The sequence below is a fragment of the Buceros rhinoceros genome, unplaced genomic scaffold (assembly GCF_000710305.1).
Source record: "Buceros rhinoceros silvestris isolate BGI_N320 unplaced genomic scaffold, ASM71030v1 scaffold24135, whole genome shotgun sequence".
In the NCBI taxonomy this organism is placed as follows: Eukaryota; Metazoa; Chordata; class Aves; order Bucerotiformes; family Bucerotidae; genus Buceros; species Buceros rhinoceros.
This window is the reverse complement of record NW_010412617.1, coordinates 5,826-19,232: the sequence shown is the minus strand read 5'-3', so window position 1 is coordinate 19,232 and position 13,407 is coordinate 5,826. Positions and strand designations below refer to the sequence as shown.

The 13,407-nt window shown below is 49.5% G+C and overlaps 1 protein-coding gene across 1 annotated transcript in view; it reads left to right on the top strand.

Annotated features, from left to right (window-relative positions):
* XPO5 (exportin 5) overlaps positions 1 to 13,033 on the top strand; it is a gene marked incomplete at its 5' end in the record, with an annotated part of 27,536 nt that extends 14,503 nt beyond the window's left edge. Inside the window, 13 exons of the mRNA XM_010136475.1 lie at positions 656 to 837; positions 5,704 to 5,804; positions 6,939 to 7,035; positions 7,704 to 7,840; positions 8,438 to 8,535; positions 8,897 to 8,943; positions 9,151 to 9,245; positions 10,107 to 10,169; positions 10,634 to 10,716; positions 11,477 to 11,584; positions 11,724 to 11,861; positions 12,038 to 12,202; positions 12,765 to 13,033. Of these exons, the coding sequence (XP_010134777.1) occupies positions 656 to 837; positions 5,704 to 5,804; positions 6,939 to 7,035; positions 7,704 to 7,840; positions 8,438 to 8,535; positions 8,897 to 8,943; positions 9,151 to 9,245; positions 10,107 to 10,169; positions 10,634 to 10,716; positions 11,477 to 11,584; positions 11,724 to 11,861; positions 12,038 to 12,202; positions 12,765 to 12,905 (1,455 nt within the window). The remainder of the gene's footprint in view (positions 1 to 655; positions 838 to 5,703; positions 5,805 to 6,938; positions 7,036 to 7,703; positions 7,841 to 8,437; positions 8,536 to 8,896; positions 8,944 to 9,150; positions 9,246 to 10,106; positions 10,170 to 10,633; positions 10,717 to 11,476; positions 11,585 to 11,723; positions 11,862 to 12,037; positions 12,203 to 12,764) is intronic.
* Between the last annotated feature and the right edge of the window lie 374 nt (positions 13,034 to 13,407).

Here is a 13,407-nt window from a genome sequence, read left to right as displayed (position 1 = left end):
ACTGTTCAGCAGCATCACTTTGCGTAGCAGAGTTTTGTTTTAGAGAAGCAATTGGTTTACATGACTTTTGTAAATATGGTGCAGTGAATCGTGCTTTTTGGGACAGGCAATACGTCATGCTGAGACTGCAGCATGGAATATAATTAAAATTCATCTGAAGAGATTCATGTTGTTTGAGTTGTTAGCAAAATGTCTTCCATTTCTTGGACAGACTGCAAGTGGAGTTGTTATCTTTAGGTTTGTAGAAGACGCTGAAATGCAGTCCACACAGCTGTGCTTGTGATTTCAGGCGAGTACACTTTGATCACTGTCTCATCACAGATCTCTACATCCCTCCCAGCACATGAAGCAGATGAGGAACTGATGGTGTAAACCCTTCCTGTTAAGAGGGACACCTGCCTGGTTGCTTGCATACTCATGAGATCATATGTGTTGCCACTTTGTCAAATTGCAAGTTCTTAGGCGTCCTGCCGTGGCCGAGGGTCACTGAAGATGATGAAATGCAGCATGATTGTTTGCTGCATTTTCTTGGCAGCTAATCCACCTGAGTTTGTTCCGATCACCAGTGGAGACTCATTGTAGAGCATTCCCTTCGAGATGGGAAAACTTAAATTTATTCAGGTTGTGCTCTGGCTTTCCACATTTCTTGCTGCAGATAAGCTTCTGCGTGTACACCATTCTGGGAGTTGTGAAGCGAGCTCGTTGGCCTGCTGACGCTGAAGAGGCGAAAGCTGGAGGATTCTTGCTGGGATACATGCCTAGTGGAAATCCAATCTACCGTAATCCCTGCACTGAGCAGGTCCTGAAGCTTTTTGACAATTTACTGGCTCTTATAAGGTGGGTCAAGTTGACTAGAAATCATTTATGTGGACTTAAGAATCTCTGAAAGCCAAACTGTGATAAATATATGGAATGCTCAGAGCATGTTCTCCCAGTGAAGCCAGGAGGAACGCAGGCTGGTGCAGGTGCCCAAGTACTGTTCCTGACTGTTCACAGTGGGGAATGGTACTGGGGAAACTGGAGCCTTCTGAATGTTCGTTTGCCTGGCCTACAAGAATCCATCAAAGCCAATGGGAGCTTGGGCTGGGGTTGCCTCCCCCACCTCCACTGCTGTAAATCTGCCACCCAACCCAGTTAATCGTTTCTCAACTAACATCTCTGCTCTGCCCTCAGCCCCTACAAGGCCACCTCTCCAGTCACCACCAGGGCAGTCCCAGCTCTCATCGCATCCTGTTTGAGTTGTTCTCTCTTCGGTGTTAAATTAAGCTGGTTTTGCTGAACGTGACCACCATCCTCCTGGAGCACTGTCTGCTATTGAAAACAGTGGATGCATACTCTCAGGCTGTTGCTACCTTGCAGTGCCTCTCTGCACGTCACTGGTGGTGTGTACGTCTGGGGCAGCCAGAGGAGGGGACAAGAGAAGGCAGAAAAGGGGAATCCTGAGTAACACAGTTCCCAGAATCATAAAGGAGGAATCTGTCTCAGGGTAACGGCTGACACTGAGGTTTTGCCAGGCTTACGGGGCAGTTGTGGGATTACACTACATGTTATGTACTTGAAGACTTGAGGCTCTGTCCTTGGCAGGAGCCTGTTGGGAAAGAGCATTTTGAAATCCACTTAGATTTTTCAGCTACCAGGTCTGTGAGGAAAGGGACATTATCACTCAAGCTCTGTCTAGTCAGGTATGTTTGGTAGCCACTGAGCTGGAGACTGCTGCTTCCAGTGAGAAGTGATGTGCTGGACTCATAGGACAAGCATGTGCTGTCTTGCCCCACCCCAGCTGTGCTTTTCGTGGCAGAGCTCTGTGTAGCAGAGCGGGTGGTGCATTGGCCGGTGAGCAGGGCTGAACCATCTTGTTATGGCTGTGGAGGTGTGCTTGAAGTGTTTTTGCCTTTTATCCTGCAAGGCTGAAGATCCTATTGATGAGCCTTTGGGAGAGGTTGGGTAGAGTTGCCTGAGTAGAGGTAACCTCATGCCATTTCTTCCAGAGCCTGGAACACGCTCCATATTGTGGAACTAAACTAAAGCAGTGACCAAAGTCCGAACAGGCTGCAACAGACTTTTTGCTTGCGTGGCTGCTGTTCTTGCCAGAACTTACACATTATTGAAAGCACATGGATCTCTGTTACAAGCAGCTTAGGAAACTATTCGCAAACTCTACCACTACCCGTAAAGAAGCAGAAATTTTGTGCCTGCTTGTTTACCACTTCCAGGAAAATGCATGAGCTAGTGCTTCTGCACCTACATAAAGGAAGAAGCTCTCTGGTTGTTTTTTGAGATAATGCATCTGTCTTGTTAAAGCATCTCCCCTGCAGACCAAAATCTTTTCTGAGCATGTGGTAGCAGCATACATGGAGCAGTCTGTACTTCACTCAGAGGTATCCAGGCTTTTCTTAAGGCTCCAACAAGAACCAGTGGATGATGTAAGAGCAGTAGATCCTCCACCTCAGACCCTTCTTGGCTGCTGCTGGATGTAGAGGCCTTTTTCTGTGACAACTGCAAACTCGTAATTGTTCAGTGCAAATGTTGATGATGCTTTTGTCTTTTTAGAGAAGTTGAGGCTTGTGCTATGGAGCTTCTGGTGTGTTTTTTACTGGCTTTGAGTGCCTTTTCAGTGTACTGCTTCTCAGGCCCTCTTTAATATGAATTACACGAGCGAATATGGAATCTGTAGCAGCCTGTCAGCAGGTGGGAAGAACAGGGACGTAAGGAAGGCTGGCTGGCAGGAAGGCCAGCGTTGAGGATGCTTTCAGGAACGTAGTTGCACTGGAGACAGATGCTTCTCTTAGCTCTGCCGTTAGGCAGCTTTCTTTTTCTGGGGATAAGCAAGGTCCAGTGTTGCTCATGTGCTTATGCAGGAAGCAGACATGGAAGTCCTCACAGATTGTGTTGGTTGCTGGGTGAGCAGATCTGCAATTAGCAGCAGTGTGAATCCTGCTGAGCAGCTGAACTGAACACCAAATCGGGCACCAGTATGCAAAAGAAAAAAAAAAAAGGGCATTTTTGCAGGCTGAGCAGTTGGGTTTGCTGCCCTCTGGATATTGTGTGGCGTTCTTCTGCTGTGTTAGTAGACAGGAGCAGTGAAAGTTGTGAAGACTCTGCCAGGGTAAGAAGCTTGAACACAGCTTGTGGGTGAGGCCAAAGAGGTGAGGGGAATGAGAGGGAGTCGAGGTAACAAGTTAAAACACAGTAGTTTTCAATGGCATCTTTTTGAGCCGACTCATATTTGTCTCTATTTTGATAGCTGTGTTTACTGAATCATTTTGAGGTTGCTTTGCTAATCACTGCTTGCAACTTTTCCAGTGATGATTCTCCTGTCCTCTGTGGTACCTCATGTTGTCTAGCTGCTTTCTAGCTTTTGGCTTAAGTCATTCTTCCCTGAATTTAAATGCAAATCATGATCCCCCGCCGCTTTTAGATAAAGGCACATTTCTGGAGTCAGTAGCTGCATGAACTGAGTGACACAGCATCTTTATTGTGCTGGGATTTGCTCATGTGTTGTTATAAATGGACCGGTCAGGCTCAGCAGATGCTTTGCATGAACAAAGGCTTTTTTGCAACTTCTCTTGAAGAGATGCTGACGTTACCAAGGCATTAGTGCCGGTGAAAGAATGACTGGAAAGACATGGATACTGTAGGCATTTTCATTGTAGACGGCTCCAGCTTTGGATAAAGATTCAAGCATGGACTGTCCTAAAGGACTCATCTTCTGGCCTTCAAGCCCATCTCTCTAAGCATCAGACCCTCTTTCCAGCAGAGCTGTGACCATCACTGAAAATGCCCCAAGTCCTGCCATATCCTTTGCTTTGTCTTTTCTGACGCATAAATGTCTTTTGAATTTTGTTTTTCCATGTTCTCCTATGTGGGGGATGCCCAGGAGTGCTGCTCACTGCTGGGAGTCTCAGCTGAAACATGCCTAGGGGCTACGTTTTCATAATGCATGAGGGCTGTCAGAAGCTTTTTTAACTCCCAAGGGGAGCGGCTGATGAGCCATTATCACTGGGACCTTTCTGAAGTACTAATTAAGGGAGATCGGGCCTGTGAGTGAACATCAGCCCTCCCAACTGTCAAACTTGAGAAAATCCTTCAAGAACTCTGAAACAACTAAGGACGATGACCACAGGCAGCTTCAGGATATGACTGTCTGGCCCATCCTGCTGGGGTTAGAGCAGTGGGATTTCAAGGTTCACCACCACCACAGTTCTGCAGTCCTTGGGTTCGCCCCACTGCCCTTCAGTCCAGCGTGAGGCAAAGCCAGCACTGGCACAGAGCAGGCAGAAGACAACGCAGGAGGAGATGGGTTTAGCAGCTAGGTTTCTGGATAGCCTCAAGCAGAAGTGCACTGTTTTTTGAGTCAGTGGAACATTATCCGAAGTTTTGTGGAGGCTGGCCTACTCCCCGGCCCCTCTTGGGAGAGTAAAACCAGCTTGTGCCCCTCTGAGGCCTGTTGCATGGTGTTAGATCCAGCTCAGAATGAGAGTATGAGTCATTAAGAAGGCATTTCTGTAGCTCTTTCTTACAAAACTTATATACTTGCCTTCCTCACATGCAAGTGAGCAGGGAAGTATTTAACACTTGCAGAGAGAAATGGGATAGTTGCTGTTTTGGAGCTAACTCAGGCTCTCTGCAAACTCAGGCAGACATCACTGCATCAGAGTTGCCAGAATTGTGAACATAGACCTTAAAAAAAAAGGTTTAAAACCTCCTTAAGACATGAGTGAAAGCTGAGACTCTGGAGAACATACTGAGGTCTGCCCGCATTCCCTTCCCCCAGCCATTCCCATGTACCCCCCTGCTTTGGGAAACGCTGCTCTAGGGGGAGATACTGAGTTGCCCTTGATCACCTTTAGCAGCAGGTACAATGGCATTGCAGTTTTGGAGGAGGCTGCAGGATTTGTGCTGTGTGCAGCTGGCGACACCCAGAGTGGAGGTCTGAGGTCTCAAAGGAGAGAGGTAGGTGAGAGAGACACCCCCTGCCGAGTCCAGCTCTGAGCGTCAGTACCCTGGCTAAGAGGGGACCCATTTTGGCCTGGATGGAAAGAACCAGCCACCCGTGGCTGAATTGGTGTTCCTCACAAAGAGTTGGCCGTGGCCGCCTCCCGATGATGCGGAATTGTTCCCAGCTGGATGTGTTGTCCAGGGCGCACATGTGTCTGCCATGAGTAACATCTGATCGGAGTGATGTTCTCCCTAGAGTCCCTCCAATGCCACCTGCCATTCTGGGGACTGTGACCCATCCCTGGGGGGCAGTGTGTGTATTTTGGAGCTGAAACAGCCCCTCCCTCTGCAGGGGCCTTAGGTGCAGAAGGTCTTTTGAGATTACAGAATCCATGTCTTCTCATTTTTTAAAACACATTCTCTGATCCCTTTGGCCAAGCTAATAAGCTCTTGGCAGCATCAGCTGGAGAATTACTGGGAGTTTTCACTGCCAGTGCTTGCAAGGGGTGGGGTGAACTGAAATAAGTGGAAGGGGCAGCCAGGAGGTTCAGGACATGAGGTGGAGTCACTCCATGTCTCTGTCGGGTCAGCTTCCCCTATATTTTTGCAGGTGGGGAAGGGGGATCCCATGCACACGTGCTTGGTCTCACCTTCCTCATCATCTGCCTCAGAGGAGCTGTTCACAAACTGAAGGAGAGGATCCCACTGTCAAGGGCAAAAGGGGTTGACCCACATGAGTATAAACCAAGTGCTCTTCTGTTTCAGGACTCACAACAATCTCTACATGCCAGAGATGGTGGCTAGGCTGGGGGAAACGTTTGCAAAGGCGTTAGACATGCTGGAGGTGGAGAAGAATGCCATCCTAGGTAAGCGGCTTCTCTTCAGGGGGACTGTGTGGGCAGATGCTCAGAGGTATTTGAGGTAATGGTCTGTCAGAGGCAGTGGAAGTGAAGAGGGGCTGGAAAGCCAGTTTATTCATTGTACTCGCAGCTCAGCTGTGATTTGAACCTGCTGAAATGAAGAAATTAAATAAGTTACTGGTCTCAGGCAAATTGGTTTCTTCTGCATGAATTTAAGGGTTCTCTATCAAACTGCTTATCTCAGCTGGGGGGGGAAGGGGGGGGCGCATGTCTCTGCAACATGGCATTTCAGGCTGGAGAGACTAGGAGTGCTGTAGCTGTCAGCCTTTGAGCAGAATTACTGCTCAGTAGGAACCCTGAGTGCTGATGCACAAACCTGTCCTGGAGGGCAAGAGGCAAGTCTGGCAGGATGGCCCCGTCACTCGTTTCCAGATGGTGTATTAGGAAGAGGCTTTTGGAAGCGTCTTAAAACAGATTTGAGCTTGTGGACGCTGAAGCCTTTCCAGCCAAGGAGAAGTGGGTGGCCTTGTAGATGAAGTGTGGACCGTGACTGTGGAAATTAGGGGTTAATTTCAAGTTCTGACAGATAGTGAAATATTTCAGGAAAGATGCTTTGTCTTTCTTACTTCCATTTCTTATCTGTAAAAGGAAGGGAGATGCTTCCTTTACCTGTTTTCTGTGACCTAAAAACTGTTGACTGCGAAGTGCTGCACGTAAAGCAGCAGGACCTTGATCTTTGCTCTAAACGTTTTAGTATCGTAGTTCAGCAGTAGCTTGTGTCCTGACAGAGATGAATACAAATCTGTGGGAATGGGCTATTAGAGTTGCTGCACAGCTGTCACTGTTGCTCCTGACTGGGTTGCTATAGCTCCAGTAAGTTTTTTTGCTTTGGAGATATGAGGGACCTATAACAACCTTGGTGGGCACACCACTGCTCTGGTTACAACCGACCTGAACCTAGCTGACCTCCTGAGGGCAGGTTCTGCCCCAGTGTTGCGGCACCTCTTCCCATTTGGCTGCATGTTGATCTTGCCAAGTGCTTCCCTCGCTGCTATCAAGGTGGCTGGGGCCTACCCAGCACGTTCTGAAGGTGTGCAGCGCTTTCTCATTAATGTAGCTGAAGCTTATTCTTTCCCACAGGTCTCCCTCAGCCTCTGCTGGAGCTTTATGACTCTCCTGTTTACAAAACAGTCTTAGAAAGGATGCAGGGCTTCTTCTGTACCCTCTATGACAACTGGTAAGAGCACTGGGTATCTCCCACACAATCCAGGGTTGCACAGCTGGAGCACTAGGCTGTTGCTGCATGCTGACTTCTAGAGTTGGACTTTTCATGTGAGCTGTATCCTGTAATATCAAAGTACGAACTGCAGTGGTAAACCGTATTCACTGCTTGTAACCTACTGCATACACATGGAGCACAGTCGCTAGAAAAAGTACCTCAAGATGTGGATCTGCTTTTAGCTCTTCTGCAGTCAGGTAGTCAGATTGGAGCATTTGTCTGATATTCTGACCTAGTTTGTCCCTTTGCCACTTCTAAGCGTTTGTTAGGATACATCAGCACTTGAAAGTGCATTTAAGCACTAAAACAGTAATTTCACACGGTGTAACAGTCTCTGAGAATACTGACCCCTGACATACAATGCCACGAACGAAAACAACAAACTTTTTTAAGCACTAAAATGCACTTTCAAGTGCTGCTGTATCCTAACACGTGTCCTTCTGCAGGTATCCCAGGAAAAAAAAAGAAATACTGTGCTAAAATTCCTCTAGTATTTGTTTATGAACATGGCAACTATCTAATCTAAAGATGATAGTACTTGTAACCTTTGCAGGCCAGAGGCACGGTATCTGTTACCTAGCAGACTTGCAACTAACTTCCTGTTTGTTTGGTTTTTTTTTTTTAAGTTTCCACATCCTGGGGAATGCAGGCCCCTCCATGCAACAGGATTTCTACACTGTTGAGGGTCTCGCCACGCAGCTACTCAGCTCAGCTTTCATCAACCTCAACAACATTCCTGATTACAGACTGCGTCCCATGCTCCGTATCCTTCTGTCACTCTCGGGCCAGCTAGGGAGGCTTTGAACATGTAAATTGAAAACCTGCATCATTATCAGTATGATCAGGCCAAAGAAGGGTGAAGGAGGTAAACAAACAGGTAAACAACTGAGGTGTGAGCCTAGGAGGGCACAAACAAAGAGCAGTGCATGGGGTCAGAGATAAACGCAAAGGATTTGAGTGGTCCTGGAGGCACTGTGGAAGGTAGGCAGTGCCCTCTGGAGGGCAAGAGGGCCTGAATAGTGCAGGAGCTTGGCAGCAGGGTGTCTGACTTTGTGCCTGTGTGGGACACCATCAAGAGTTCCCAACCCACTTTCCAGGCCTGGGTGTTCAGTCTCACAGCTAGGAAATGGGTGCTAAGGACCCTTAGCTTTCTCAGCTGAACTGTCAGGGGAAGGGGCTGAATACCTCAAGCTCTTGCTATATACAGATGCCACTTGGTAATTTAGGCTGTGAGAAGATCATTTTCTAGGTGTCTGTTGCTTGGCCTCGCAGTAGAATGGGCTGGTTTGGGCACTGCGCTGCAGTCTCCCTAGCAAGCTGGTCATATCTGCTGGATCTCTTCCTTAACTGGTCTGTGCAGGTGTGTTTGTCAAGCCTTTGGTACTCTCCTGTCCTTCAGAATACTATGAAACCCTTGTCTGCCCTATGCTGGGACCGCTCTTTACCTATCTGCACATGGTAAGACAATGGCTTGTTCGATGTGTGCTCCTTGGCAGCCCAGACTCACTGCAGCAGCTGGCAGCGACACGTTAGAACACCTGTCCCTCCAAAGCCAGCAGAGGCAAGGGCAGAGCCTTAGTGCTTAATGGTTTTGATGCTGTTTAGGACGGGTTTTGAGGTGTGCCGAACCCTGGCTATTGCACACAGCATCTTCAGCACAGCTGGTAGCAGTTCTTGTCCCTCTCAAAACGGGGCTTGGCACGAGAGCTGTGTTTAAAGCTCTTATGCTTCCATCAGCAGCTCTTGCTTGGGCCTCTTTGCATTGTGTCCAGCATGGCTCCTTAGGAAGGTATCGAATCTCCCCTTTTGTCTCGAACAGAGATTGTCTCAGAAGTGGCAGGTGATCAACCAGCGAAGCATGCTCTGGTAAGCTTCCACTCTGTGATATGGGCGAAAAATGGGGAGTGGGGGAGCTTTAGCCTTTTGTGTGGGCCCTTTGCCTGGGGAACAGCCCTGCCATAACAGGGTTGGAAAGCAAGACATTTACCTTGATGGTGATTGATTCCCTGTGCTTGGGCAGAGGGGACACTTTAAGATCCTGGCTCCCTCTACACTAAAACCTGTTCTCCTCAGTGAGGATGATGCTGCAGATGACAACCCTGAGTCTCAGGAGATGCTTGAGGAACAGCTGGTCAGGCTGCTGACCCGGGAAGTCATGGATCTTATCAGTAAGTGAAATCAAGCTGGGCCCCTGGGATATTCGGGAAGTTTGCCCTGGAGAGGACAAAAGGAATTTCCAGTGTGCAGTAAAAATTATAATGGCCAGTAGTACTTAACATAATCCTGAGATGCCAGTGAGACAGTTAACCCTTATCTGAAAAATCTTACCTAAATCCTAGTGAGATCAATTACAGACCTTCAGAAGAGAGTTTCTTCCTTTTGTTTTGCGTGCATTTAGGGCTCTGTGACTTTGGCACTGTCCCTATAGGAGTCCAGCCCTTCTTTGGAATCTGGGTTCTCCCTTTCTGTGCCCTGGAGCTCAGTGCAGCGATCTGTGGACAACCTGAGTGTTGAGCAGTTTTGTTGCTGGCATTTGCCATGTCTGTAGCCAGACGGAGGCAAAGAGTCCCTTCCCCAAAGCGAATTCTCTTCTTTGTGTTTCCTCTCTCCAACATTGTGTTTTTGTCAGTGTGGCTTTGAGCAGAGGGGCTGGGAAAATTGACTCAGCGCAGAGCTCATAGATGCTCAACCTTCTATCTCCTTTCTTGATGGGCCTTGTTGCCTTAAGATGGTGTTCTTCTCAGGTTATAGGCTTCAAATGGTTTTGCACGTTCCTGGTTCTCAGTAGTTTGAAGCAGCCGCCATACAGCAGGTTCCACTGTGGGAGGATGCTTTGGGTGGGGTGTTGCACTTCCAAGTAGTGCAGTATTTGGCTTTTACACAGGGCTTTCAGATTCTCCACATACTGTGTAAGAGCTGGGGAGGCTCAAAGCATCAGTGAGCCCGTCAGAGTCTGTACGATAATCTCTGCATGTTCTGAGGTAGCATCTTCCCTTTTCTGCTTCTCTGACCTGCAACTGTTTTTGCAGCTGTTTGCTGTGTTTCCAAGAAAGGCATTGAGCATAACACTACTGCTGCGGTGGATGCAGACGGTGAGTAAATGCCTAGCTTCGCCTTTTCTGCCCTTGGTTTATATAAGCGCTTTTCCCATTTCTTCATGCGTTTCTTGAGGGAGAGGCTGGCCTGTTGCTGGAAGTTCTGTGTGAGGTGTATAGGTTTGATAAGAAACCTTCAGCTCTGTCATGCCCAGTGTGTCTGGGGGACACAGAAAAACACAGTCTAGCCTAGGAGCAAATGCGTTGTCTGGTTCACAGCATGTTGGAGCAGCTGAAGAGCGAGGCGTGCACAGACTTGGAAGAGCTGGAGGTAGCTAGTTGGGTGCCCTTCCTGCACCAGGAGGGCTGGGTGCTTTCTGCTTGGAGAGAGATGTTTTGGCACGCCGTGCCAGCATACTGGTTTTATGCGCTGTCTCCTGGCTCCCAGTTTAGTCCTCTCTGTGTCTCCTTCAGTCCTCAGCAGGCCGTGTTCACAGTGCTGCCTTTTCTCTGCTCTGCAGATGATGAGGCAATGGCCACAGAGGTGACTCCCCCTGCCAGCGCAGAGCTCACCGAGCTCGGCAAGTGTCTGATGAAGCAAGAGGTGAGAGTGCATGCTCTGACTTCCACCCTCCTGTCTCTGTACTCTCTATCACACCTTGTGACACAGCCAGATGCTGCGACAGAGATCGAGGCTGCTGGAGCATTCCCTAGTGCAAGAATCTTCCCTTGGGAACATACATGGGTTTTAAGGGCCTCATTAATGGTTGCAGAAGCCACAAAGGAAATGGAGGTTGGGATTCAGTATAACAGGCAGCTACGGAGTTTCAGCCCTTCCGTGGACAAGGCCATAGGCATTCAACCCCCAGGGTGCTCTCTGGCTCTGCCTTCATCCTGGGCTCCAGCCTTCATGAGGAAGAACTTCACTCAGCAGCTCTTTTTTTCTGTAAAATCTGCCGGAGCTGGCACAGGAGCCACAGGGTTAGCTTAACCCACTGTGCAGAGTACTTTCATCCCAGTACCTTTGTTTTCTTCCTCTCCTGTGGTTGCCTCAGAAGCTCTTGCAGACGCTTTTGCAGGGACTTTAGAGTAGCAGCTAATGGGAGTCCACGGGTGCTCCAGGGCCTTTCCAGGGGAGATGAAGGGAACAGGTTTGCTTGACGTTGGTTGCTCATGGCTATGATGGTGCACACTGAATGCCTTTGAGCCCCTTCAGCTGAAGCAGCAGCACACAGGATTCTGGGAAGACAGCCCCGAGGAACTCCCGAAGAGTTCCTGGATTGCTTCTTAACTCCTTTCAGGTTTGAACCCTGGAAGGGGGAAATAGTTCCTCTGACTGATTTCCCTCTCTGACTCCTCTTCAGGATGTTTGCACTGCGCTGCTGATCACTGCCTACACATCCCTTTCCTGGAAGGACACCTTGTCCTGCCAAAGAACCACCACACAGCTTTGCTGGCCGCTGCTCAAACAGGTACCTCTGGGAGGAAGGAGGGATTAGTTCTGGCCGGGTTGGAAGAGGAAGCTCTGCGTGTAGTCAGAAGCACGGCTGCCTCACCCCTGGACGCTCCGTATCACTCCCTGCTTCCGTGCTGACAGTGCCTCTTCCCCAGGTGCTTCCAGGAAACCTCCTGCCCGATGCTGTGTCCTGGTTTTTCACGAGTGTGCTGAAGGGCTTACAGATACATGGGCAGCACGATGGCTGTATGGCAGCTCTCGTCCACCTGGCTTTCCAGACCTATGAGGCCTTGGTGAGAAATCCTGCCCTTGATCCAGATGGGTGGTTAGCTGGGGAGTGGTGGAAAACTAATCCCCGCTTGGGTAGGGGCAGAGGAGCCCCTACTAATCCCATGCCTGCTTGGGGGGCAGAGTGGCCCCCAAGGAGGGCAGAGCGGCTCCTCTAGCAGAGCTGTTGTACTCCCTGCAGCGCCCTCGCTATGCTGAGCTGAAAGCAGTGATGGAGCAGATCCCAGACATCCAGAGGGACTCTTTGGAGCAGTTCGATTCAAAGCTTCTCAATCCGTCGCTGCAGAAGGTGGCAGACAAGCGCCGGAAGGATCATTTCAAGCGCCTCATCGCAGGTTGCATTGGGGTAGGTGATACCTTGGAGGAAAATGAACCTGTTTCATTTCCTGCCTGTACGCTGGGTGATCAGCCTGCTTGCCTCTCCTCGACACACACGCCCTGCCAGCTCCCAGCCAGGAGGATGTTGCAGCATATTCTCAGTGTTTGTTCTGTCTCTTCAGCGTGGAGGTACAGTGGGGTTGGCAGCACAGACTGAGGAGCCCCTCCAGCAGCAGCTTCACACTGAGAGGCAGGGGGGATCTTGTACAAGGGTGGCGTGGGGAACAGGGTCTTAAAATGTTTGAAAGAAGCTGTTAGGTGGGTGCTGGGGTTTTGTGGGGTTGGTGATGTTGAATCCTGGTGGCATTGAATTAGAAGCTGGAGACCTGGTGCACTGATGGTTACCTCAGTGCCCTGGCACTCGGGAAGGAGCAGACCTGAGATTCTCCAGAATGCAAGCATGGGGTCTAGGCCTAGGGATTGCTCAGAATCCAGGGTCTGCCTCTGACCCGCAAACAGGCTGCCCCTGAGCTTGGTGGGATATGAAAGCCGTAACAACTGACACCTGCCTGTCTCTCTGTCCTCTGCAGAAGCCCCTCGCCGAGCAGTTCCGTAAGGAGGTTCATATCCGGAACCTCCCATCTCTCTTCAAAAAGGTGAAGCCATCACTGGAGACGGACGTCATAGAAGATGAGGATGGGGAGGGCTTCAAGATACTCTTTGAACCCTGAGCCTGGGATGCTGCAACCATCTTCTCCCCTACCTTATTTTGTCTCTTTTCATAGTAAGCACATTAGATTCTCCTTGTCAGCACCTCCACAAGCATTCGTCTGAATAAAGCCCCTTACAGGTCCTGTCCTGTTCTCCCTGCACTGGGATGGGGCCTGTGGTGGCATTTGAACCAGTCTATTAAGCTTTCCCCGATTCCTTCCCCTCCTCTCCACTGGATGAGCATCTTTAGACCTCTGCTTCTCTGCAAGGTGGGAGCTGAGACCACAGACTCCAGGTAACAAAGTCTGGTTATCCTGTACCCTTGGGTCACTGTTGCTCCACCTGTTCTCCCCTTGGGGTTTAGGATTAAGGCAGAAGGCAGAGTAGAGCACCATATGAAAAGGGGCCAGCCTGTCCCTCTGGGTGCTAGCAGCCAGGCTTTGCTGGGAACGCATCAGACACTCCCGTCGTGCCCATGAGCACTCGTCCCTAGCTGACTGGTATTCTGACGAATGTTTCTCT